A 26344-nucleotide genomic window follows, 5' to 3' on the forward strand; every position below is an offset into this window, starting at 1 on the left:
TAATTAAAATTATAAACTGGTCTGGTACATATAATCTCACTGTGGTACTGAGATGTGGATGAGATTTAAGATCAGACTAAAAAGTTGGGGGTGTCTTAGTCCAAAGAAAAGGCTGGTTAGCAAGGCAGCTGAGCGTGCAGAGGCCACTGCAGACCCTGCCTACCCCAGTCATGTCGAAAGTCATGAGACTGATGCGGAGGCAAGTTGAGCATCTGTGGTGAGGGAAGGCCAAACTACAGAAAGCATTCCTGAGAGATGATCACAGATCACCAGCCAGAGAGGAGACTGTCCCTAAGAGAGCAGAAAGCTAGCACAGAGAAGGGCAGCAGCACTTACATATGATGTTTTATTATATTAACAATATAATATCTGACAAGTTGAATGCTGCCATTTCAGCACAGCCTGGGGAGAACTGCCATTCTGGACCAACATGTGAATAGCAAAGAACTGTTTGTCACTACGGAAGTCACAAGAATGTAAGCAGAAATTAAGGAAAAGCCTCAGTATAATCAGCTATGACTTTAAAAAGGTAAACATGAGCCCATGACTTCAGATTCTGTTGGGAAGATGGTCAAGAGCATTTGGAAATCTCCAAATACATATTTTATATTTTAAATGAAGTTTTATTAATAACTTTTACACAATTTTTACTTTTAAATGACCATAAGGAGAGAGAGAAAAAAGTTAGGCTTAAACTGGAGAGTCGGAAATAATCCCAGATTCAGAGAAAACTTACATGAAGGAGGAAATGAAAATCATATAACTAACTATTAATGAAAGAAGTGCCAAGCATCCAAGAGGGTTCCAGGAAAGCTAAAATGAGCTTGGCCTTGCAGAAGAGAAAAGTGCAAAGAAAAACCAAGAAAGAGTTTCTCTGGCAGCATGGGGTTTCTCCAAGCAACAGATGTACTGCTGACATGACAGTGGATGATGAGGACAAAAATGAACAATTCTTCAAGTCCTGTCTTGTTTCTTCTTCTCTATGAAGGATGCTGACAGGGTTGACGAAGGTAGCTCAAACACTACTAAGTGGGAAATGACATCCCAAATGTATGAAGAGATCTTACGATGCTTTTGTATTCTACATGAGTTCCTGTCTTCTAAGCTAGGTGAATTATATCCCAGGAAGATGAGAACCCTTGTAAGAGAGATGGCTGAAAGAGAGATGAAATTTAAAGACTTCAGAAAGATGGAGCGTTGGAAACTATGATAGATAACTGAACGTTATATTTTTATATAAATATATATATGTTTACATGTATATGTTATATATGTCCCTTTTCTTTAAAAGGGAAAGAAAGTAGACTTTAAGCTGTGTGTGGTGGTGTGTGCCTACAATCCCAGCTACTTGGGAGGCTGAGGCATGAGGATCACTTGAAGCTAGGACTTCAAGTCCAGCCTGGGCAATGTAGTGAGACTCTATCTTTAAAAATAATAATTTTTAAAAAGAAGCCAAAAATAGACTCTGCCAACAGATTAAGGCAGCATAGTATTACAGAAAATACAAGGGTTTTGGAATCAAACAGTTTGAATCCTAGCTTTCCCAGTTGTTCACTTTGTGACCTTGAGCAAGTAATTTATCTCTGGGCTTTAGTGTGCTAAAAAATACAGGTTAAAAAAAATATCAGCTGGGCACAGTGGCTCACACCTGTAATCCTAGCACTTTGGGAAGCTGAAGCAGCAGAACGGCTTGAGCAGAGGAGTTTGAGACCAGGCTGGGCAACATAGTGAGACCCCATCTCTAAAAAAAACTTTTAAATCAACCAGGTGTGGTGGTGCGTGCCTGTGGTCCCAGCTACTCAGAAGACTGAGGTGGGAGGGTCACTTGAGCCCAGGAGGTTGAGGCTGCAGTGAGTTGTGATTGCGCCACTGCACTCCAGCCTGGGCGATGGAGCAATACCCTGTCTTTAAAACAAAAAAAATCTGCTCTATTGAGTAGTTGGAGGGAATCAAGGTAGAATATACTGACTCCCCAGGATACTATACACATATAGCAAATATTCAATAAATTAATTTCCCTTCCTCTGTGCTTGATATGAATCCCAGATGAGATTCTAGACTAAGCCAAAAAACTTATAAGCCCCTAAAGACCCAACATGGCTTCACTAAGAATAAGCAACACCTGACTCATCTCACGTCTGTCTTACTCAGGTTAACGATGTATCTCGGTCGGCAAAAACTGGGTTTCTCGAGGTTACGAATTTGGGTGACACAGCCTTTCCTTTCCCTGCACTCTCCACCCCTACCCTCTGCCAGTCAATTTGTATTTCTAGATTTATGTGGAGAATATGAATTTTTGTGGGAAACAAATTTACTCGGCACTTATGAAGTAAGAGATTCTGACTTAAATAAACTTATTCAGTGTGCTCAAACTGGAGACAGTGTATGAGGAAGGAACTGAAGCCAAGTTACAAGGAATGGCAGCGAGGTTTCTGAAAAATAATTTGTCCTACAGGAGGAAACAGAATAAGCACAATTTACCAGCGCGGCCTGGGGAGTGGAAGAACGTGAGGCCTGGTGAGAGACACTCACATCTGTTCTGCGCCACACCTGGCAGTGCGTGAAGGCACTGGGGAAAGGGTTAGGATGAGCATGAGAGAGCTGTGCTTGGGTGAGGTGCTGTGCTTGGGTGACATTTACCAAGGAATACAGAAAGTTAGATAAGTGCTGGTCAAAATTTTTGCTGGCATAACCCAATTCTTAAAAGCAACGTATCCTTCACATATTTTTCAGGTGACACTTAAAAATTTTCACCAAAAATTTACATGGCTGCAATATATTAACAATTTCTGGCTTACTGTACATAATGATACTTTGAAATAGAAGTGTTACCTCATTTTGAAATAGAAGTGTTACATCATTTTTAATGCATTCAGTAGAATCTAAATAGCATGTAATTTGATACCCATTATCATCATTTTAAAGAATAAATGAACAAATGCTTCATTTAGCAATGAGAAATTTTACACTACAACTCTTACTTCTCTTTGAACTCTTATTTCCTTTCAATATCTCCCACAATAATTATGTCCTAAAGTAATATATAACTGTCCACATCAAAGATAAGTACATAAAAATTCTTTTATTTCCTATAACTGTATGTCTTTAAGTCTTAGAAAATTATTCTAGTTTATCATAATCATTAGCATAAAATTGATCAAAAATACATATGTTACAATCTTTATTAAATACAAACTTAAGAAAATGTTATTGGAAAAGGCATTTTTTCTTTTTCTTTTTTTTTTTTATGATACAAGATCTGGCTGGCTATCACTCTGCACACTAGAGTGGAGCTGCATGATCTCAGCTTACGACGACCTCTGCCTCCCGAGCTCAAGTCATTCCTCCCACCTCAGCCTTTTTTTTTTTTTTGGAGATGGAGTCTCACTCTGTCACCCAGGCTAGAGTGCAGTGGTGCTATCTCGGCTCACTGCAACCTCCACCTCCAGGTTCAAACGATTCTCCTGCCTCAGCCTCCCAAGTAGCTGGGATTACAGGAGTGTGCCACCACGCCCGGCTAATTTTTGTATTTTTAGTAGAGACAGGGTTTCCACGTTGGCCAGGCTATTCTGAAACTCCTGACCTCAGGTGATCCGCCTGCCTCAGCCTCCCAAAGTGCTAGAATTACAGGCGTGAGCCACCAGGCCCAGCTAATTTTTATAGAGATGTGGTTCTGCCATGTTGCCCAGGCTGGTCTCAAACTTGTGAGCTCAAGCGATCTGCCCGCCTCGGCCTCCCAAAGTGCTGGGATTACAGGCAAGAACCACTGCGCCTGGCCAGGCATTTCTTAATCATATGGATGGGTCTTTAAAAAAAAAAATCAGTTCACGAATTCATGGATAAATATTACTTACTGCTAGAGTGAGAAGATTCATCATTAATTTTATTCTTATTTTTCCTTTTGTCGTCATCAAGACAATTTATTCACATAAGCAAGATGATAATAATGGAAGGAAATTATTATACCATTGTCCCATAATTTTCTTTTGAGATGGAGTTTCACTCTTGTTGCCCAGGTTGGAGTGTAACGGCACAACTTCAGCTCACTGCACCTCCACCTCCCGTGTTTAAGCAAGTCTCCTGTCTCAGTCTCCCAAGTAGCTGGGATTAAAGGCACGCGCCACCACGTCCAGCTACGTTTTGTATTTTCAGTAGAGACAGGTGTCGCCATGTTGATGAGGCTGGTCTCTAAATCCTGACCTCAGTTGATCCACCTGCCTCGGCCTCCCGAAGTGCTGGGATTACAGGCTTAGGCCACCGCACCACCTCAATCAGCCCATAATTGTTTAAAGTCCTTCCAAAGCATATGCTAAAAGTGCCATAAAGATCCTATCAACAAAAATTATTTTCAATGATCCAGCAACTTGGTTGAAAGCAAACAATTGAAAACCATCTGTCATGTAAATACTTACTTGATATTCCCACATAGCCTACACTGATGCCTTTACTTCGAATTATAACACCGTCTGGAAACCTCAAGTTTTATACCTCAGGCCTTCTATTTGTAAACTAGGAGGGGCTGACTATGAAAAGTGACTAAGGGAAAGAGAACTGCTTGAGAAGTTCTCTTCTCAGGCAGAGAAATATTCAGCAACAGGACCTATGGAAGTTTAGGATCCAAAAACTGATTCCCTTAAAACCATCAACGTGCCCGTTACCCTTGTATAACACAGTCTGAGTTACACTGTGTTTAACAGAGCATGAAGACTGCTCTGTTAAAGAATCAATATGGTCAAAGCTAACATCTATTAAGCCCTTACTATGTGCCAATTGTGCTAAACTATTCATATACATATAATTTGATCCTTATAGTAATTCCTTCATTTCTTTGGGAGAAAACAAGAAAGCAGAGCACCTTGTCCAAAGGTTCACAGCAGTATATAGATTTGAACAGCTTGTCAAGTTTAACAACTAACTTATAATGGTGAATTCAGTTTAGGACAGGCCTACTCTAGGGGCCTGTTGAACACTAGTTATTACTGCTGGGCTCAGTACCCTAACCATAGCTCTTTCTTCAATTTTTTAAGTGATTAAAAAATGTATAGTATGTGTGGTTGACAAATATGCAAACAGCCTAAAACTGGAAGAAACAACTAAATTAGCATCCTTTAAATCCTGACCAATTAGAGCAAAGGATTAATGCTTGTAAGATAAAATTCATATAGACAAGTATGTAACAACTGTATAGGAAAATCTCATTCCATTCCCATCTAGTTATTTGTGTGAAGAAACCAACAGCACCAAAGAAGAGTGGAGGAGATGTGGCTCAGCAGCAGCATGAGTGAGTGACATGGGGATTTCAGCTTACAGAAGGCTCAGTGGTTCAAGAATATGGCGTGACTGCCAAACATCTAACACGAGACTGTGTTTAGAAAAAGGGAACAGGACTATTTACTCTCTACTTTTTTCCTTGGTCATACCACACTCAATTCTGCGTATTACACTGAGGAAGTGGAGAGTGAATAACTGTAAAGCTGATCATATAAGGAGCAGTTGAGGTCACTATGAACTATTACTTTCACTGGGTAAAGACTAGCAGGATGAAGCACTTTTTTTTTAGTTAGTAAAAGGCTATCATCTTAAAAAGAGATTAGGTTTGTTCTCTATTGTCCGAAGAGTCAGACAGGAAGACAGATTTGCAGTCATTTACAAAGAGGGTGATTCCAAACATTAGCTGAGAGGTTGAAACATATAACCTTTAAGGTTTCTATCCATCCTGAGAATTTCTTTTCCTTTTTTTTTTTTTGAGACGGAGTCTCACTCTGTCACCCAGGCTGGAGTGCAGTGGCGTGATCTCGGCTCACTGCAAGCTCCGCCTCCCGGGTTTACGCCATTGTCCTCCTGCCTCAGCCTCCCGAGTAGCGGGGACTATAGGCGCCCACCACCACACCCAGCTAATTTTTTGTATTTTTAGTAGAGACGGGGTTTCACCGTGTTAGCCAGGATGGTCTCCATCTCCTGACCTCATGATCCGCCCGCCTCGGCCTCCCAAAGTGCTGGGATTACAGGCGCGAGCCACAGCGCCCAGCCCCCATCCTGAGAATTTCCAAACAATAGGAACAATTTCCTAACATAGCTGAGACTTAAATTATGCACAAACAATTCTATCTGGAGCTGGTTTTCAGAAACACTGGAAGGATCTCCTGGGACAAAATTACTATACAGAATTTGAAGAGATCAGGTTTACAACCCAGAGCCATCAGGATGCTCATGAACTATTACCACCCTGATTCCTTCATTGACACCTCCTTACAAGGCCTTAACATTTTTTTTCAACTTTAGAGGCTGCCCTAGAGTTTGCAGTATATCTTTAACATTTCTAAGTTGCCTCAGAGTGATACAAAGGTTATTGCCACTATCTTAAAAGTCTTTTCAATAAATTTTATAATCTACAAATAAGTGTGACAATATAATTTTTTTGCAGTCATGACAACCTAGGATGATTTAAAACATTTTACTTTTTTAAAGTAAAATAATCTGGAACTTAAATTACCATAATCATATTACTTGAATAAAATTTTTATTTTTAAAGAAACGTTAGCTGCAATTATTGTGATAAGAAAGTTTAGAAACTTGTCTTCATTGAAAATTGTAATCAGTAGCCAGAGACAGTTGAAATTTAAAAAAAAGAAAAAAGAATTTTTTTTTGTTTTGTTTTTGAGACAGGGTCTTGCTCTGTGGCCCAGGCTGGAGTGCCGTGGAACGATCTCAGCTCACTGTAACCTCGGCCTCCCAGGCTTAAGCAATTCTTCTGCCTCAGCCTCCCAAGTAGAGAACAAAGAAAATTGTAATCAGGCTGGGCACAGTGGCTCACACCTGTAATCCCAGCACTTTGGGGGGCCAATGTGGGCAGACTGCTTGAGCCCAGGAGTTTGAGACCAGCCTGGGCAACATGGCGAAACCTGGTCTCTACAAAAAATACAAAAATTAGCCAGGTATAGTGGCATGCACCTGTAGTCTCAGCTATCCGGGAGGCTGGCTTGAGGATGCAGTGAGCAGAGATCACAGCACTGCACTCCAGCCTGGGCAACAGAGCCAGGTGCTGTCTATGGAAATAAAAAAGGAAAAAAAGGAAATTGTAATCAAACAATTAGCTTTTCAGAAATGATTTAGTTATAAACTCCACATATGAATACAGGACAGAATCTAGACAGAACGTATTCCTCCAACATATTTACTGACATGAACATACAGCCATGTGTACGTCAGGCATGTTTCTCCTAGGGGGAAATTGATGCTTTTGTGTGGCCCCTCCCTTCTTTGTCTCATGGGTCCCAAATTATATCTTACTTTGCACTGAAAATCAGATCCTTCATATTTCATACACCCTGAAGCTAATGTGGTTTCTCCCTGGTCATCTTCTTCTATGATGGCAAAGCAATGTCCATTAGTTCTAAAACAGAAAAAAAAAAAAAAAAAAAAAAAAAATTCACATAGAAAGTACTAATGAAATTTGAGTCTGAATGTGAACAGGTACAGACAGCCTTTAACACTTTGTTTTGTGATTCAGAATTGCATTCACATGTGATTTACTGGCAAAGCCAAAGCGGTTTTAAGACAAATGAAAGTTATGTCTGAGCTAAGATCTAAAAGGCCAGTGACAACCCCTTGTCAAGCAGAAAAGGATTTCGATTAAACAAGTCCTCTACATAGGAGTTATGTGACTTTTCTTTGCTAATCACAGTCATGTAATCACAGAAAGCTGATTTATACAATTTTATAAGGTAAGTCATGTTTTGAAAATATACTTTAAAATAACTTTGTCTCTTTTTACCCATTTTTTCAGTACTCCCATATTGTATATGCTAATAGATAAAAACTTTTCTCTGAAATATACAGATAGGCTTAATGACCCAAAAAAGGGGGACTGAAAGGCACCTTTTACTGAATATGATGGGAAAACAGGGAGAGGACTTTTGAATAAATTTTCAATAAATTTACATACATATATTTAATGAAATTCTTATCTTAGTGTTAGCATCCTGGAATTTCCCCTTAATATATTCATATAGACTTCAACAGGTCTGGGAGAAATTTCTAAAAGCTTTTTCTGCGCTCCTATTTATTGTTAATATCAGGAATTGTGCTGCTTCTACTTAGAAGAATTTTGCAGAATTCTTTGTTTTCTGTCAGGAGAAAATGTTACGTGTGGGGCAGAATTCTGCTAAAATGGATGACTCAGTTTTACTCTGGGTTACTAAGCTACTAACAGACAGCCCATTATATCAGGCAGGTACTACAGACAAGAAGTTTAGCAAAAGATTATTTGGTGACACAGTGGAGAGCAGTTCCCTGCTGGCAAACTCCCAGGAAGGTGTAAATGGAAAACTAGTCACAGTCAGCCATGCAGAGTCCACCACCACCAGGGGACAAGCAGCACACCTAAGACACGATGACCATCACATAGGTTCAAGAGTTTACGTGTAAAGTTTCATGCTTTCTATCTGGTCCATTCAAGGAGCATACAATTATTAAAAGTACAAAACATGACATTCGTTACTGCCTCTATAACAAGGAGACAATTAATTCAGGTTGAGTTGTTCAGGCAATTTTTTTTTTGGTCTTATTAAGTCAATATGTCAAGTGTTTCCAACAAATATGGACTAGAATTACATAATCATATATAAACATGTTGTGGAGTTAACATGAAATACAGTAGAAAAATTATAAATCAGATTTGGATTGGTAAATTCACAGGTAAGAAAAAAGTTCAAAATTAATTAACACAATATGATTAATATATATCCGCAGAATATTTCAACCAATTAAAAAGTAGGAGGCCAGGTGTGGCAGTTCACACTAGTAATCCCAGCACTTTGGGATGCTGAGGTGGAAGGATTGCTTGAGCCCAGGAGTTTGAGACCAGCCTGGGCAAAATAGCAAGACCCTGTCTACAGAAGAAGTAGGAGGTTGTCGGTGAGTTTTTTGATTTTTTTTGTGGTAATCTCTAAGTTTTCTAAAATGACTTCAAGATTAAAAGATCATTAAAAAACTCAGATGTTAAAAAAAATACTAGATCCCTTTGAAATTATTTTAAAAGCTGCATTATAACATAATTCTAATATAGTAACTCACCTATCAATCATTTAATGGAGTAATGTTCTAATACACAAAACACAAGGCTTTTTGGCTTTCTGGAAAGATACCATATATGAAGGAAAAAAAAAAACCTTAGACAAGCTTAATAATTCTTAAAATAGCACTAAATGCAACTCTATTCTCCTAACTCTTAAGAAGGGCTGCATAAAATACTTACATGCATGTGTTATTAATAGCATCATCCGGGCAGTGCCCTGAGCAATAGCACTTTAAAAAAGGCAAGGTATCCTCTGGTGCTAAGGTTACTCCATTTTCTGACTTTTTCTGGTCGGAGTCTGATTTCATCCCAGTGCCATGGAGCATACTGTCTAGATTCTGTCCTGCATTCAAATATGGAATTTGTAAGTAAATCATTTCTGAAAAGCTCATTGTTTGATTATAATTTTCAATGAGAAAAAGTTGCTAAGCTTTCTTATCACAATAATTGTAGCTAACATGTTTCTTTAGAAATGTAAATTTCATTCATACAACCAACAGACATTTCTTAATAAGTTACTATGCACAGAATTACTGCACCAGGTATTGTGGGGTATATGAAGACAGCTATATCACAATTTTTGCACTAGTGAAAGACAAACAAGAGTGGTACAAGGCAGAATACAGTCAAATCTTGTTTTTTATATTTTTAAAATAACTTAAAAAAATTTTAATTTAACCAGGGGAAAGCATGAACACAGTCCCTCACTATCACAATTATGCAGTTGAGTTTCCCATGTTTGGGGAAATCACAGGGGTCAGCACATCTGGAGTGCAATGAATAAGCCTCGCCCTGGAAAAACCACCTTCGTGACCCTGGTCTCTCCCTTGTCAGGTTAAAGTATACAGTCATCACTTGTAAGAAAGGTACAAAATGGGGAGAGACTTCAGAGACGTCTGTGAGAGTTTCCAACCATTAAATAGAGACAAGTTATGATTCTTCTTTTAACTCTTTGGTTCAAAACTTGTGACTAGCTTTCCTTTATTTGCGCCTCTATGTGGAAAAGGAGTTACTAAGCATCTTGCTTTGGCCTTTAATTGCTTAAGTAAGGAAATCATGAGAGCACAGGGACCAATCATGTTATCTGGAGACTTTTACCTCAAGGTCATTGGTTTGAATGCAGACCAGGGTGGCAGAAAGTGAAGGTTATAGAAGGGCAGCAGTTAGCTCACAGAAATGGAACTATGTTCTTACACGAGAGCCTAGTAGCCTGCAGTGACAGATACTGTCATATCTGGTACTAAATCTTTCAGGTTGGAAACAGAACAGTACTAAAAAGACTGTTCTAGTAATTACTTCTTCTCTCTGACTCAGCTAGGCCATTCTTTGTGGGTTACTCTCAAGGGAATAAAAGGTAGAACCAAGCAGACAAGTGTATATGTATTTCATTATAAATGTTAAATAAGTGGTTCAAGACACAACACAGACTTGACATTACATTTAACATACTGATAAGATAAACTACTGAAAAGACAAAAAATATCACATATGCACACACTGATAACAGAAAAAGCACTGCTAAATAGTATTTTGGTGATTCCACGCCTTCAGTTTTAATAATCTTCACTTTTTTTTTTTGGAGACATGGTCTCACTCTATTGCCCAGGCTGGAGTACAGTGATGTGATCATAGCTCACTGCAGCCTCAACCTCCCAGGCTCAAGTGATCCTCCCACCTCAGCCTCAGAGTAGCTGGGACCAAGGGCACATGCCACCAGGCCTGGCTAATTTTTAAATTCTTTATAGGGACAAGGTCTCCCTATATTGCTCAGGTTGGTCTTGAACTCCTGGGCTCAAGTGATCCTCCCGCCTCAACCTTCCAAAGTGCTGGGAATACAGGCGCGAGCTACCATACCTGGCCAATAACCTTCACTTTCTTATGCTGAATATTTAGTAAAGGAATTTGCTACTGAATGACTATATATTAACAAACAACAGGAGAGAAAACTTTTTTTTTTTTTTTTTTGAGATAGAGTCTCCTCTGTCACCCAGGCTGGAGTGCAGTGGCGCAATCTCGGCTCACCGCAACCTCTGCCTCCCAGGTTCAAGCGATTCTCCTGCCTCAGCCTCCCGAGTAGCTGGGATTACAGGCACCCCCCACCATGCCTGGCTAATTTTTTTGTATTTTGTTGGTAGAGACGGGGTTTCACCATGTTGGCCAGGCTGGTCTCAAACTCCTGACCTCAAGTGATCCACCTGCCTCAGCCTCCCAAAGTGCTGGGATTATAGGCGTGAGCCACTGTGTCCAGCCAGGAGAGAAAACACTTAAAAAAAAAAGATGAAGTTTGCATACATACATATATTACTCATCCCTGTGCCTCCTCCCCCTCCCCACACTCTCCTTTCAGAAATAAATTCCGTAATATAATGTCAAGGCTTCCATTGCACCTGATAGCTACAAAGCAGAAAGATCTCATTTATGTTAGAAACATCAACTGTAAAAGATGGGGTGGGGGGAAGCAGGAGGTACAGGAAGGGAAGAAATCCACTGAGCAGGGAATGAGGAGACTGGGATTCTGTTTTACTGTGGGCCTACCCCGCTTTACCTAGCTGGATGGTCTTGGGCAAGCCATGACACTTGTCCAGGCTTCATTTACTCTATAAGGCTATAGGAGTAGAGGACAGGTGAGGTCACCTAACCAGCTTTAAAATCCTATTACGTTAACAGAAGACACTTATCAATTCAGCTCTGGAGAACAAACAATATAATATATATCAGCAATTAATTTTTCAAAAATCTAGTTACACAAAAAAGCAGTTTAGTGTGGCAGAAATGTCACTTAACAGCAAGAAGTGAAGGGTTCAAGTCCCAGTTATGGGCACAGATAAGTTACTCTCTGAACCTCAGCTCTCTAGCTATAGAAAATGGTGATAATAATTCCTGCCTAATTCAAATCAAGAGGTTATAGGTAGATAAAATGAATATCTACTAAAGTGCTTAACTACATGTAAAACAGTATACAAATAAGATGTTACTAATAACAAAGATCGTAACACTAAAAGATCACTGATACATGAAAAACTCAAAGTTATATGAAACTTCCTAGAATACAATTTGAATTTACGAGACAAAAAACTCAATTACAATAGTTGTATCTGGAGCTTATATTATTGCCAAATATTCAACAGAATACTTATTAGGGGTCTATTATGTGCAGGCAAGGTATTAAATGCCAGAAACGCAAAGATGTGGCATCAAAACCATGTATGTGGCCTTGAGAAACTTGGTGGGAAGCAGAGGGGGAATAAGCACAAAAGCAAATAAATACAAAGTGAAAAGTGACAAAATACAAGGCCAGGTACGGTGGCTCACCAGCCTGGTCAACATAGTGAAACCCTTTCTCTACTAAAAATATTTAAAAATTAGCTGGGCATGGTGGTGGGCGCCTGTAATCCCACTATTCGGGTGGCTGTGGCAGGAGAATGACTTGAACCTGGGAGCCACCGTGGAGGCTGCAGTGAGCAGAGATCAAGCCATTGCACTTCAGCCTGGGTGACAAGAGCAAAACTCCAACTCAAAAAAAAAAAAGTGACAAAATATGGAGGTGTTATGTAAACAAAGGAAAAGGCTCATCCTAGGTGTCAAATTCAAATCGATCTTAGGTGTCAAAAGTAATGAAATCTAAGCCACATCTTAAAAACTTGCAAGATTTCACCAAGTGGATATTGAACATAAAGAAAAGTAGCAGGCCAAGAGCCTCTCTGCACTGTCCCTAGATGATAGCACCCATTCTGTTGATGGCTCCTGGAGGTACCCCTCTAGCCATGACCTGCTTAGGCATCTCCTGACTGACTTGTCCTAACTTTTGATTTGCCTCAGACCTGGTCTTACCAAAGTCTTTTGGCTCAACCTCCAAAATGTACATCAATTGTTTTCATTTTTCTCCACCTCCGCTGCTGTCACCAAGGCCCATCACATCATGCCTCTACCAAGGTAAGAAGTCTCCAACTCGTCTCTCTGCTTCTGCTCTTGGTCCCTGCTATCCATTTCCCACAGAGCAGCCAGAGACATTTTATAAACACAAATCTGTCACTCCTATTTAAAACCAACCAATGGCTCCACAATGCACTCAGAATAAAATCCAACCTCCACTGTGTGCTCCCGGGGCCCAGGAGGATCTGGATCCTGCAGGCCTCACCATCATCACTTCACTTGCCACACGGCCTTCTGTCAGTTCTGAACATGTCAATCTCTCCCCACCCATAAGTCCCATATATTTACAAAGAATAAATTACGAGTCCTGGGGTGGACTGGGGGTATGTATAGGTTATACTTCAAAACACACACAAAATATTTAATAGCTTATATGCTTAAGTATAACATCTCAGAAAAAGATGAAAACATATACATACAAAGATACAGTTACAAGAGACACATGACTATACACAGGCACATTTACAGGTCCTTGTCAAAAATGGCAATTTCTGGCATCAATGATTTTACTAGATTTTTATTCCTGGCTAAGTACCTTTTCATACTTTCCCAATAATTTATTGGCTTCCTTTTTCTACAGCAAATAAATGCCCTCTGCCCCAAGCTTAAGATAGAATGTCTACAACAGAACTCAGATGGCAAACGGTTGGTGAGACCAATGGACTACTGATGCACTATACATGTGAGCTAATCAGCAATGGTAGCCTAATGAATTCTGTAACAATAGTCTGCATCGTTAATTAAATAGAAACCAGGAAGACATCAGCAGGAGGAAAGTCAAGTACAAGGAGGCAAGAACTAGGGAAAAGGTGGCATGTCTACAACTGTGCTGTCCCGTATGGTAGCCCCTAGCCACACTTAAAATGTAGGTGAATTAAAATGAAGTAAAATTAAAAATCAGTTTCTCACTCACACTAGTCACAACTCAAGTGCTCAAAAGCCACATTTGGCTAGTAGCTATCACACAAGGCAGCAAAGATATAGAAAACAGGTATTGGTTTTGTGGGCCCCAAGGTCTCTGTCACAATATTCAATTCTGCTGATACAATGCAAAATCAGCCATACTACATGTACAAAAATGAGCATGGGTGTGTTCCAGTAAAATTACTTATGAATAATAAAATTTGAGTTTCATATAATTTTCATGTGTCATGAAATATTCTCTTGATTTTTCTTCAATCACTTAAAAATGCAAAAACATCATTCTTCACTCATGAGCAGCACAAAATGAAGCAATGCGCTGGATTTAGTTTGTGGGCTATAGTTTGCAAATTACTGATACAGAAATTTCCCTCACCAAAGTTAGTTCTATCGTACTATGTTGGTCTAGGGGGAAAATTAAAGCAAGAAGAAAAGACTTTGTGGCAGGGCCAGAAAGCATAGAAATGGGCTTTTCACATCTGATAGGATAATATGTGAATGATTAGGCTTTTTTTATGACACTTTTGGAAGGCCAATAAAAAATTATAGTTGGATGTATTTCAGTTGAACATTAAAAATTGCAGTTAATCAGTTAACATTAATCAAAGTTGGTTCTGAACCCGTTATCAAGAATGAGGTGATTCCGACACATACTGACATGCAGTGTCATTCATAATGTCACTGAGGGGCAAAAAAAGCTTCTAGAAACATGAATATAGCTATTGCATTAAAAATCATATGCTCGGCCAGGCATGGTGGCTCACGCCTGTAATCCCAGCACTTTGGGAGGCCGAGGTGGGTGGATTACCCGAGGTCAGAAGTTTGAGACCAGTCTGGCCAACATGGTGAAACCCTGTATCTACTAAAAATATAACAAATTAGCTGGGCATGGTGCTGTGAGCCCGTAATCCCAGCTACGCGGGAGGCTGAGGCAGAGGAATCACTTGAACCAGGGAGGTAGAGGTTGCAGTGAGCCAAGATCACGCTGCTACACTACAGCCTGGTCAACAGAGTGGGACTCCATCTCCCAAAAAAAAAAAAAAGAAAATCATATGCTTGCCAGGCATGGTGGCTCACATCTGTAATCCTAGCACTTCGGGAGGCCCAGGCAGGTGGGTTGCTTGAGCTCAGGAGTTCAAGACCAGCCTGGGAAACATGCTGAGACCTGGTCTCTACAAAAAAATTTGAAAAATTGGCTGGGTGTAGTGGAGCACACCTGTAGTCCCAGGTACTTGGGTGGGTGAGGTGGGAGGATCGCTTAAGAACCCAGCAGGTTGGCAGGGAATGGTGATTCAGGCCTGTAATCCTAGCACTTTGGGAGGCCGAGGTGGGTGGATCACCTGAGCTCAGGAGTTCAAACCAGCCTGGCCAACATGGCGAAATCCTACTAAAAATAAAAAAATTAGCCAGGTGTGGTGGCGGGCACCTGTAACCCCAGCTACTCAGGAGGCTGAGTTGGAGAATCGCTTGACCCCAGGAGACAGAGGTTGCCGTAAGCTGAGATCTTGCCACCGCACTCCAGCCTGGGCAACAGAGCAAGACTCTTGTCTCAAACAGAAAGAAAAAAAAATCATATGCTCAAACGAAGTTTACACTGTTGAATTCCTTTTATTGCATTATGATCAGAGTATGTGGTCTTTGAGGTATCTTATTCTTTTTTTTTTTTTTTTTTTTTTTTTTTTTTTTGAGATGGAGTCTCACTCTGTCGACCAGGCTGAAGTACAGTGGCATGATCTCCACTCACCACAACCTCTGCCTCCTGGGTTGAAGCAATTATCCCATCTCAGCCTCCAGAGTAGCTGGGATACAGGCGCCTGCCACCATGCCTGGCTAATTTTTGTATTTTTAGTAGAGATGGGGTTTCACCATGTTGGCCAGGCTGGTTTTGAACTTCTGACCTCAAGTGATCCGCACGCCTCAGTCTCCCAAAGTGCTGTGATTACATGCGTGAGCCACCGCACCCGGCCAAGGTATCTTATACTTAACTGAAATATTATTTCAAAATTACCCATGATAATCCAAGGGTGGTGTGGGAGAAGTGCATGGGGGTAGAGAGGAAATAGGCTTGGTCATGAGTTGATACTATCAAAACTGAGTGACAAGTTCATGGAGTTTCACTATATTATTCTCTCTACTTAGGCATATGCTCAAATAAGTGTTTTTCCTAAAAGTAGTTTGGTGTTTTTTGTTTTTTTGAAATGGTGTTTTTGCTCTTGTTGCCCAGGCTGGAGTGCAGTGGCATGATCTCGGCTCACCACAACCTCCGCCTCCCAGGTTCAAGCGATTCTCCTGCCTCAGCCTCCCGAGTAGCTGGGATTACAGGCACGTGCCACCACGCCTGACTAATTTTCGTATTTTTAGTAGCGATGGGGTTTTTCCATGTTGGCCAGGCTGGTCTCGAACCTCCAACCTCAGGTGATCCGCCCGCCTTGGCCTCCCAGAATGCTGGGATTACAGACATGAGTCACCGTGCTTGTTTTTTTTTTTTTTTTTTTTTTCTGTAAGTAGTTTAAAATAAGAATGTATTCTCATAGGATCCAAAAATATATATATATATATATTTATAGAACCCTACAAGTAAACCAAAAAGGCCTCTTTGGGCCCATCTAATCCCCCTCCCACTCCTTAAACATAACCACTGTTATCTGTTTGGTGTATACGCTTCTTGTCCTTTTTCTATTCATTTACATATATTCTTCCAGAAAACTTTTTATTTTTTTGAGACAGGGTCTCTCTCTGTTTCCCAGGGTGGAGTTCAGTGGCCCAGACTCGACTCACTGCAACCTCCGCCTCCCCGGTTCAAGTGATCCTCCCATCTCGGCCTCCTGAGTAGCTGCAACTACAGGCACATGCCACCATGTCCCACCAATTTTTGTATTTTTAGTAGAGACAGGGTTTCACCATGTTGGCCAGGCTGGTCTCGAACTCATGAGCCACCGCACCCAGCCAGAAACCTTTTATAAAAGTAGAGAAAACTGTACAATGAACCCACACGCACCCATATAGCCCAGCTTTTATGATGATCAATTTATGGCCCTTCTTGTTTCACTCCTTCCCCCTTTCATATAATTATGAAGCTAATACCAGATATGTCCTTTTATCTGTAATATTTCAATGTGTATCTCTAAAAGATAAGGACTTAAAAAAAAACAAACACAATTATCACATCTAAAAAATTAATAGTAATTCCTTATCCTTACCAATATTATCAAACATCAAGGCAATGTTCAAATGTCCAATTATATTATAAATGTTATAAATTGCTTTCTAATTTCTAATTGTATCATAAATGTTACAAATTGCTTTAGTAGTTTCCTTGAGTCAGGATCCAAATAAGGTTCACACATCACACCTGGTTGTCTCCAAGTCTCTTAATCTACCAGTTTCTTCTTCCTCTTCCTGACCTTGAGATTTACTTGAAGACATTGGGTAACTTGTCCAGTATTTACCAGTATAGCATTTACCACAGTCTGGAATTTCTGATCACATCCTCCTGGCATCATTTAACATGTCCTCTTGTTCTCTATGGATTTTGTAAATGGTAGTTAGCTCGAGAACTGTGCTGTCCAATATGATAGCCACAAGCCACATGTGTCTATTGAGCGCTGAAATGCAGCTGCTCTGCATGTTGTGGGGAGGAGAGAACCAAATGTCTGCTTATCTCTGTTTTTAAGGTCTAGATTCACTAGTTCAATTAGCATAGTATAAAATAATGTATCTAATCCTATCATTTCTCTTCTTTTTTATGACTTGGAATACATCTATGAGATGCTTTCCCTCACCTACTAATTGGATACAGGTGGCACAGTTCATATTAGAAAGGCAAGATTAATGCTTGATTTCCCCCTCTATTTACCAATTTTCAAAATTAATGACTTGAACTAGTTGTTTTCTTTTTTAGAGACAGAGTCTTTCTCTGCTGCCCAGACTAGAGTGCAGTGGCATGATCATGGCTCACTGTAGCCTCAAGCTCCTGGACTCAAGTGATCCTCCCCCCTCATCCAGGAATACAGGCACACACCACCACACCCAGCTAATTAAAAGAATTTTTTTTTGTAAAGACCAGCTCTATGTTGCCCAGGCTGGTCTCAAACTCTTTTTTTTTTTTTTTTTTTAAAGGGGCTCCCAGTTTAGCCATGGATGGTCTCAAACTCTTGAGGCTCAAGTTATCCTCCTGCCTTGGCCTCCCAAAGTGCTGGCATGTACAGGTTTAAGTCACAGCCTCCAGCCCTAACTAGTTTTTTTCTAAAGTGTCATTACAAACACATGGATTTAAACATATTTGATTTGTTTGAATCCACTGCAATTCGTGTCCAATTCAAGCCGGTCACTGAATCCTTTGAACTTTTCTCCTTGCTTTCTGGCCAAGATACCAAGATCACCTTGCTCTTTCCCTGACAAACTTAAACTTAGTGATTTCTCCAAGGAGTTCTAGATCCTTAGTGAAAAAAGATAATCAGATACTACAAATGGGTTGTTACAGGTGCTTGTTGCTAATGGGTTGGTCAGTGTAAAAATATATGGCGAAAAAAGTAGTTTTGCAACTTGCTCTTTTCACTTTAACTGTATTCATCCATTAAACAAAAAGGTACTGAGTACACAGTGCTAGCCACGGTTTTAAGCCCTGGGTGACTAGAAGAGTAAACAAAACAAAGTCCCATATATATTAAAGCTTACAGTCTTGGACAGAGAAAGACAATAAAGACGAATAAATACTGACATTTGGTACTATTTTAATATTTATTCATAGATAAGTGCTATGATACCAAATAAAGCAGGTCATTTTCTAGCATGGGAAAGGAGCAGAGGGCCTCAGAGCGGAGGTCATTAAACCAAAGGCCAGGAGAACGGGCAAAGCAGAGGCCAGTGGCTAGGTCAGAAATTCTCAGAACACAAATCTAGACAAGATATTTAACTGTTTAATGGAACGAAAACAAAGAGACCAAAGAAAATAGAATGTAGGACTACTACAACTTTATGGGAACTGCACTGCCAAAGATATCCCAGGCTGACTCAGTCAGACTGTGAGTTTTCAATCCATAGGACAATTTCCAGTAATCAGACCTCCATACTAACAGAAAGCAGGCTGCTAAAGCTGTTCAGTCTCCACAAAGATCATCATCCACTAATTCCATCTCATATGTGACCATGAAGGCAGAAACACTAGCCAAGAAACACCAGAGAGAAGGCAAATCCTCCCAGAAAATAAAACTAGAGGCTGACAAACAAGCTAAGCATCATTAATCTACATGCTATGGAGCAGTGAATACTGAGGTTGTTTCCAATTTTTCTTCCTCTGAATGGGAGTTTTATATAGTACTTAATCCCACTTCATTTTTGTCACTGGATACTGGGTATACTGTGCACTGATAACTGCTTTTAGCCACACACTGCTGGACCCTGAAGAGGCACCTGGACCTGAAGGAGAGGGCTTCGCACCAGCCACAAGTCCTGGATTAGTAGCTGCGTGTACTACATGGATGCAACTCTGGGGTATAGAACCCTTTGAAAAGGAACTGAAAATTTCATAGCAACATGAGCATTTTAGCATATGTATGACGTCAGGTTGACAAATGTGGTACCCGGCAACAGATACTCTTATTCTTCCCCTCCTTCCCTTGCTGGCAACAGGCATGTGCACATGTACACACACAATAAGGGTCTGCCCCTCCCCCATGTGATTCAGGGAAGCGCAGCCCTCTACTCTCAGCAGAGATAATTGTTGGTCTAATCCAACAATTTTAGTTCCATTCCCCTTGCCAGTGATTTAACATAAGAGCATACAATGAATTTTGGCCACTAAGATGAGAAGGAAGTCTGTTGGGGAGAGGATGAGTGATTGGGGAAAGATTTATCAATTAAAAAGAGATACAGGCCGGGCACGGTGGCTCAAGCCTGTAATCCCAGCACTTTGGGAGGCCGAGACGGGCGGATCACGAGGTCAGGAGATCGAGACCATCCTGGCTAACACGGTGAAACCCCGTCTCTACTAAGAAATACAAAAACTAGCCGGGCGAGGTGGCAGCGCCTGTAGTCCCAGCTACTCGGGAGGCTGAGGCCGGAGAATGGCGTGAACCCGGGAGGCGGAGCTTGCAGTGAGCTGAGATCCGGCCACTGCACTCCAGCCTGGGCTACAGAGCAAGACTCCGTCTCAAAAAAAAAATAATAATAAAAAATAATAATAATAAAAAAAAATAAAATAAAATAAAAAATAAAAAGAGATACAAATAGATGTCCCTCTTCTTTAACTGAGCATTGTCAATTCAAGCTTACCTCACCTGCATGTGATGTCTGGTCTCTCAGCAGCCACACTGTGACACTGTGGCTAACCTGACATTTAGAGATGGCACAGTTGAAAAGACAAAGAAGGTGGGTCTTGATGAGCCACATAATCAACTACAGTCCCCTTATATCCAGACTTCTTGTGTGTTACTACATTCTCCTTATTGTGCAAGTCTTTTTAAAAAAATAAAAATCACCTAACCCAAAATGTCATGCTTAAGCTCTTTTAAATTTTTTTAAAATTATTTGTAGAGGAAAACATTCTAATTGATGGAAGAAATTAAATCTCTCCCAGACCCTTTTAGTTGCCCAATTGATACCTATTTTTCCCCTTTTCCCAGCTAACCAAACTCTGATTTTGTTTGGGAGAACAACACATCCAGCCCTAGGCAATGGATACAGATTAAGCCAACTGTGACAATACCGTTTCTCTGTTTTCCAGTAGCTCTTGCTATGAGAATGATTAGGACTTACGATAAAACCTGTGATACTTTTGCTTTCCTGGTATCAGGTCTAGTTGAGGCCAATGCTGACCCTTTCCCCGTTTTACCTGCCTCAAATGCAGGTAATAGTAGCCACTTGGGAACCACAAGGGAAATGTCAAGAAAATTACAGACATGTCAGCCTTGACACTACTCAATAATTGAATGAACAGCAAACATCTACCACCCATGTTAAAAATAAATCTCTATTGAAGTCATTATTAGTTACTTAAAGCTAAAATCCATTTCTGAAATTTGTGACAAAATTCAAAAAAGGGACTAAATATCTACCCAATATTAATATATCCTGCTGTAAAATTTGTGACCAAGTCTTAAAAAAAAAAATAACTAAGTATCTATCAGCTGTTAATATCAGATGACTCATTTTTCTATTCAAACTTTATCTCAATGTAAAGCACTTAAATTTATACCCTAACAGTTGATGGTCAAAACATTCTTGTTTGTATCTAGGATAAGCATTATTATTTCTATTTTACATCAAGGAAACCAAGGTACAGGTAAGTTTATTTTCTTGAGACACAATTCAAAACAAGATAAAGCTAGAGCTAAAGTCAAAAGTTATTTCCATTAATACCCTTCTACAATCCTTCCTAATGATCTCTAAGAAATAACTTTTCTACATTGGTTTTAGCTTTAAGAGCAAACATTTTTATGTTATTTGAAGCAACTATCAAAATAATTTTTTTGAAAGGAAATGTAACAAATTCCACTCTTTATCAGAGAAATGTAATTCTTTTTTTTTTTTTTTTTTTTTGAGAGGGAGTCTCGCTCTGTCGCTCAGCCTAGAGTGCAGTGGCGCAATCTCGGCTCACTGCAAGCTCCGCCTCCCGACTAGCTGGGACTACAGGCGCCCGCAACCGCGCCCGGCTAATTTTTTGTATTTTTAGTAGAGACGGGGTTTCACCGTGGTCTCGATCTCCTGACCTTGTGATCCGCCCGCCTCGGCCTCCCAAAGTGCTGGGATTACAGGTGTGAGCCACCGCGCCCGGCAGAAATGTAATTCTTAGTAAGATCTTTTGCTTTTACATAGTAACTAATTACCAACTTATTCCATCTAATAAAAGTTTATTATAGAACAACGTGAATTGGGGCGAGGACTGAGAATTTTGTATCATATTGCCTATGTGTGATCTAAACAGAATTTTAAAAAACTTATGCCAAAATGGAGATTACCTGGGAGTGAGGTAGCAAATATAATATTACTATGAATTTAACTCATCTTTAAAACTATAGCAGCTTTGGTTGATGCTGATCAACAAGGCATGTCACGGATATTGAAGTAAAGGTATTGTACTAAATAATTCGGTGTTTCACAAGTAAAAGTGGCTTTTGCTGAAGGCTCTGTATTCCAAGCATGTTAATACTAAGGATATGATTATAATACCAAGGCAAAATAAAAAAGAAGCTATAGATTTCATTCTGTTTGTGCTTTAAGATGAAAATACCGGCCGGGCGCAGTGGCTCACACCTGTAATCCCAGCACTTTGGGAGGCCAAGGAGGGTGGATCACGAGATCAGGAGATTGAGACCATCCTGGCTAACATGGTGAAACCCTGTCTCTACTAAAAATACAAAAAATTAGCCGGGCGTGGTGGTGGGCACCTGTAATCCCAGCTACTCGGGAGGCTGAGGCAGGAGAATGGTGTGAACTCAGGAAGCAGAGCTTGCAGTGAGCCGAGATGGCGCCACTGTACTCCAGCCTGGACAAGAAAGACTCCGTCTCAAAAAACAAAAAAAGAAAAAGAAAATATCAAAAGCTTTATGATGTTAATCATGTTTCTTTTTAACAGCAGATATTAATCCAGATCACTGCGAATAAAACGTTAGGAAAAAGCAACCTGTGAAGTAAAAAACTTGAGTATGAAGACATCCAGTAAGTTTTATCTAAAATCCTCTTGCAAAACAGTACTGTCTTTTCAGCTTAAAATATAATCCTACTTATACCATACAGGAAAAAGCTCATGTGCAAACACAGGCCATCTGGTCCTAAAAGTCATCATAATAACTTCCTGTTTGGGAGTTCTGAGTTGTGAACACATAGTAGCAACATTACATTATTGGTCATAAACAAACTGTCAGTGCTCTATGAAGAAATTTTAGTATTCAGCATAGACAAGTGCCAGTTATCTTTCTAACGTCTTTTGACAACAATAAAATGAAATTTTTCTGAGGTGGGGGGGTGCGTGGGGACAGAGTCTTGCTCTGTTGCCCAGGCTAGAGTGCAGTGGTACGATCTCGGCTCACTGCAGCCTCCGCCTCCTGGGATTCAAGTGATTCTCCTGACTCAACCTCCCTAGTAGCTGGGATTACAGGCACCCGTCATCACACCTAGCTAGTTTTTGTATTTTTTGGTAAAGACGAGGGTTTGCCATGTTGCCCAGGCTGGTCTTGAACTCCTGACCTCATGATCTGCCCACCTCGGCCTCCCAAAGTGCTGGGATTACAGGTGTGAGCCACCGTGCCTAGCCAATAAAATGATTTTTAAATTATTATTTACATTTGCTCCTGATTGTATTTTAAAGGAGAGAGGAATTTTGAAGCTCAGTCTGGAATATCTATTACCCTGTCTTTCAGCCACTAACTGAGGTGGCTTTACATACTTTATCTCATTTAATCCTCACAAGACCTAATGCTGTGTATCATCATGCCTATGTTGTGAAGGAGAAGATAGACTCAGAGAGAATGAGATTTCAAAAACACTTGAAAATGTTTCCATCACAGCCAAGTTAAAAAATTATTTGGCATGTGTTTCATCTTTGCTTCTTTTCTAAAAGCTGTGCTTTAGGAACTATTCAAACAGGGATGAGTAGAAAGAACAGAAGCAAGAAATGGTGCTTTTTATATACAGAAATACATTACTAAAATGAACACTGATTTACCTTGAACATGAGAAATGATGAAGAGATAGGCTCCCAATAATCTGATGTAAATATATAGCTGAGTCATTGTTCAACTGTAATGTTTCCTGTGTACTGTCACCTTTAATAATTGGTCTTGCTACTTCACCAATTTAAAATGACTATCATTCAGTGAGATTTTCTTGTAAAAGATCGCAAGCACTTGACAATGACTTCAACTCCCACTGCTTTCCTATGACTCCTGAAAGACAAAAACATTTAAAAGGTAAGGAATACAACTGAATTCTGGAAAATTTTCAAAAACTAAAAGGGAAACAAATGCCCAAACACACCTTTAAACAATGAAATACATTTTAAAAGATTAAAGCTATCTTTGCCCTTTTTTTTTTTTAGGCACTATAATTTCAAACTTCAAATAATTTAGTAAAAGGCTGCAACCTCTCCTGATCTCAGATAAGCCATATGTACAACAAGGGAAGTATATTAAACAATCTCAATAGTCTTTTCTGGCTGTTCTAAAGTAATTATTTTATTAATAACATTAAAATTCCCAAATATATTAAGACTTAAACAGGAAAAGTCAAATTTAAAACATAAAGGTAACCATCAACATTCTTGTAAATGCTAGTAGATATAATGAAAATACCGTCTTTGTAATAAATAATTTATTCTATAGATAGAAAAAGAAGCTGACCTAGAAAATTACACATATTTATTCATTTTATTTTATTTTATCTGAGATGGAGTTTTGCTCTTGTCACCCAGGCTGGAGTGCAACAGTGCCATCTTGACTCACTGCAACCTCCACCTCCCAGGTTCAAGTGATTCTCCTGCCTCAGTCTCCTGAGTAGCTGGGATTACAGATGTGCGCCACTACACTCGGCTAATTTTTGTATTTTTAGTAGAGACAGGATTTCACCATGTTGGCCAGGCTAGTCTCAAACTCCTGACCTCAGGTGATCCGCCCACCTCAGCCTCCCAAAATGCTGGGATTATAGGTGTCAGCCACCGTGCCAGGCGAATATTACACATATTTGTAGAGTATGCTTCATCATTAAAGGAAAAAAAAAAAAGGGAGCCAGGTGCGGTGGCTCACACCTGTAATCCCAGCACTTTAGGAGGTCAAGGTGGGCGCTCACCTGAAGTCAGGAGTTCAAGACCAGCCTGGCCAGCATGGTGAAACCCCATCTCTACTAAAAATACAAGAAATCAGCCAGGCATGGTGACGGGCACCTGTAATCCCAGCTACTCAGGAGGCTGCGGCAGGAGAATCGCTTGAACCCAGGAAATGGAGGTTGCAGTGAGCCGAGATTGCAGATTGTGCCACTGCACTCCAGCCCGGGCGACAGAGCGAGACTCCATCTCAAAAAAAAAAAGAAGGCCAGGCGCGGTGGCTCACGCCTGTAATCCCAACACCCAACACTTTGGGAGGCTGAGGCGGGCCGATCATGAGGTCAGGAGATCGAGACCATCCTGGCTAACACAGTGAAAAAGTCTCTACTAAAAATACAAAAAAATTAGCCAGGCGTGGTGGCGGGCACCTGTAGTCCCAGCTACTCAAGAGGCTGAGGCAGGAGAATGGCATGAACCCAGGAGGCAGAGCTTGCAGTGAGCCAAGATCGTGCCACTGCACTCTAGCCTGGGCAACAGAGCGAGACTCCATCAAAGGGGAGGGGAGGGGAGGGGAGGGAAAAGGGAAGAAAAAAGGGAAGAAAAAAGGGAAGAAAAAAGGGAAGAAAAAAGGGAAGGGAAGGGAAGGGGAAAAGAAAAAAAAGAAAAAAGCGGTATCTTTAAAAAATTATTTACTAAAATATTGCAAATTTGACTTTATTAAGATAAAATTGAACTTCTAATATGGATGACACGAAACATAACCTCTCCAATTAAGGTTTGGTGATACAGACAGTGAACTTTTAAAGGCCTCAAAGTAAAATTGTTAAATAAATAATGGGGGAAAAGGCTAGTTAGTATCAAGATAAATATCATTCTACTTTACCCCCATCCCATTGTTTCAAGTGGTTTGACTTTACTGACTTTCAGCTTGAACTATTCCTGAATGACAAAGATTTTGCTTATCTATGACACAATGACCCTGGTGTGATGTCTACATTAATAACCCGAGCTTTTTATTTTATAATATCTACCTAAGAATTTTCACTTTAATTAGCTCTCCAAAGTTATTTACAGTACTGAGGCAAAGAACGTTTACAGTAAGGTATCATTTATATGTGTATTTTATATGTGGCTTAGTTCTAAAAATCCCTGCAATCTCTTATCTCTCTAATATGAAATTGTTTCCCATCACATAATGCTGAGAGAAAAAGATGTAAAGTCTAAAGTAACTATAGAATAATGTTTGTCACATGATTTAACAGCATTTCTTTGAAAACTTCTTGAAATAATTCAACTGTCATTCTAAGGATACATGTTCCAGGTTTCAAATTCAAGAGAAGTTTCCAGTGTATTTCCAATCCTAATCTCTCTTCCTCATTTCAATTTTCCCATTAAATATTTCTACTAGAATCACACTCCACCTGTCTAAATCAAACCCACATCTTTCTTGCTTGCTCCTCCTCCTCCACTGGCTACCACTCTCCAGTGACCATGCCAGAAACCCTGGCTTTGGTCCTGCCTCCCTTGCTAGGTCTCCACCCCTCTCCAAATTTTCACTTATTAATTTACTCACTTATTCACCAACATTTTTTTTTTTAATTTAATAGGGGTGGGGGCAGGGGGACTCACTATGTTGCCCAGGCTGGTCTCAAACTCCT

General features: G+C 40.1%; 2 protein-coding genes and 1 non-coding gene across 27 annotated transcripts in view; all 3 read right to left on the minus strand.

The window, feature by feature from the left end:
* Positions 1 to 26344, minus strand: part of SNCG (synuclein gamma) — a 389209-nt gene that overhangs the window by 61907 nt on the left and 300958 nt on the right. The window lies entirely within an intron of this gene.
* Positions 1 to 26344, minus strand: part of BMPR1A (bone morphogenetic protein receptor type 1A) — a 164579-nt gene that overhangs the window by 25617 nt on the left and 112618 nt on the right. For all 10 annotated transcript variants that reach the window (XM_050803863.1, XM_050803862.1, XM_050803867.1 and 7 more), the window contains 3 exons: positions 23595 to 23814; positions 9257 to 9419; positions 7291 to 7393 (listed from right to left, as the gene is read on the minus strand). In XM_050803863.1, the coding sequence (XP_050659820.1) occupies positions 7291 to 7393; positions 9257 to 9419; positions 23595 to 23661 (333 nt within the window). In that variant the 5' untranslated portion in view covers positions 23662 to 23814. The remainder of the gene's footprint in view (positions 1 to 7290; positions 7394 to 9256; positions 9420 to 23594; positions 23815 to 26344) is intronic.
* On the minus strand, positions 9756 to 9920 carry LOC126963517 (U1 spliceosomal RNA). Its single transcript, XR_007729142.1, has one exon. It is a non-coding gene; the product is annotated as a U1 spliceosomal RNA (small nuclear RNA).

The sequence above is a fragment of the Macaca thibetana genome, chromosome 9 (assembly GCF_024542745.1).
Source record: "Macaca thibetana thibetana isolate TM-01 chromosome 9, ASM2454274v1, whole genome shotgun sequence".
Lineage (NCBI taxonomy): Eukaryota > Metazoa > Chordata > Mammalia > Primates > Cercopithecidae > Macaca > Macaca thibetana.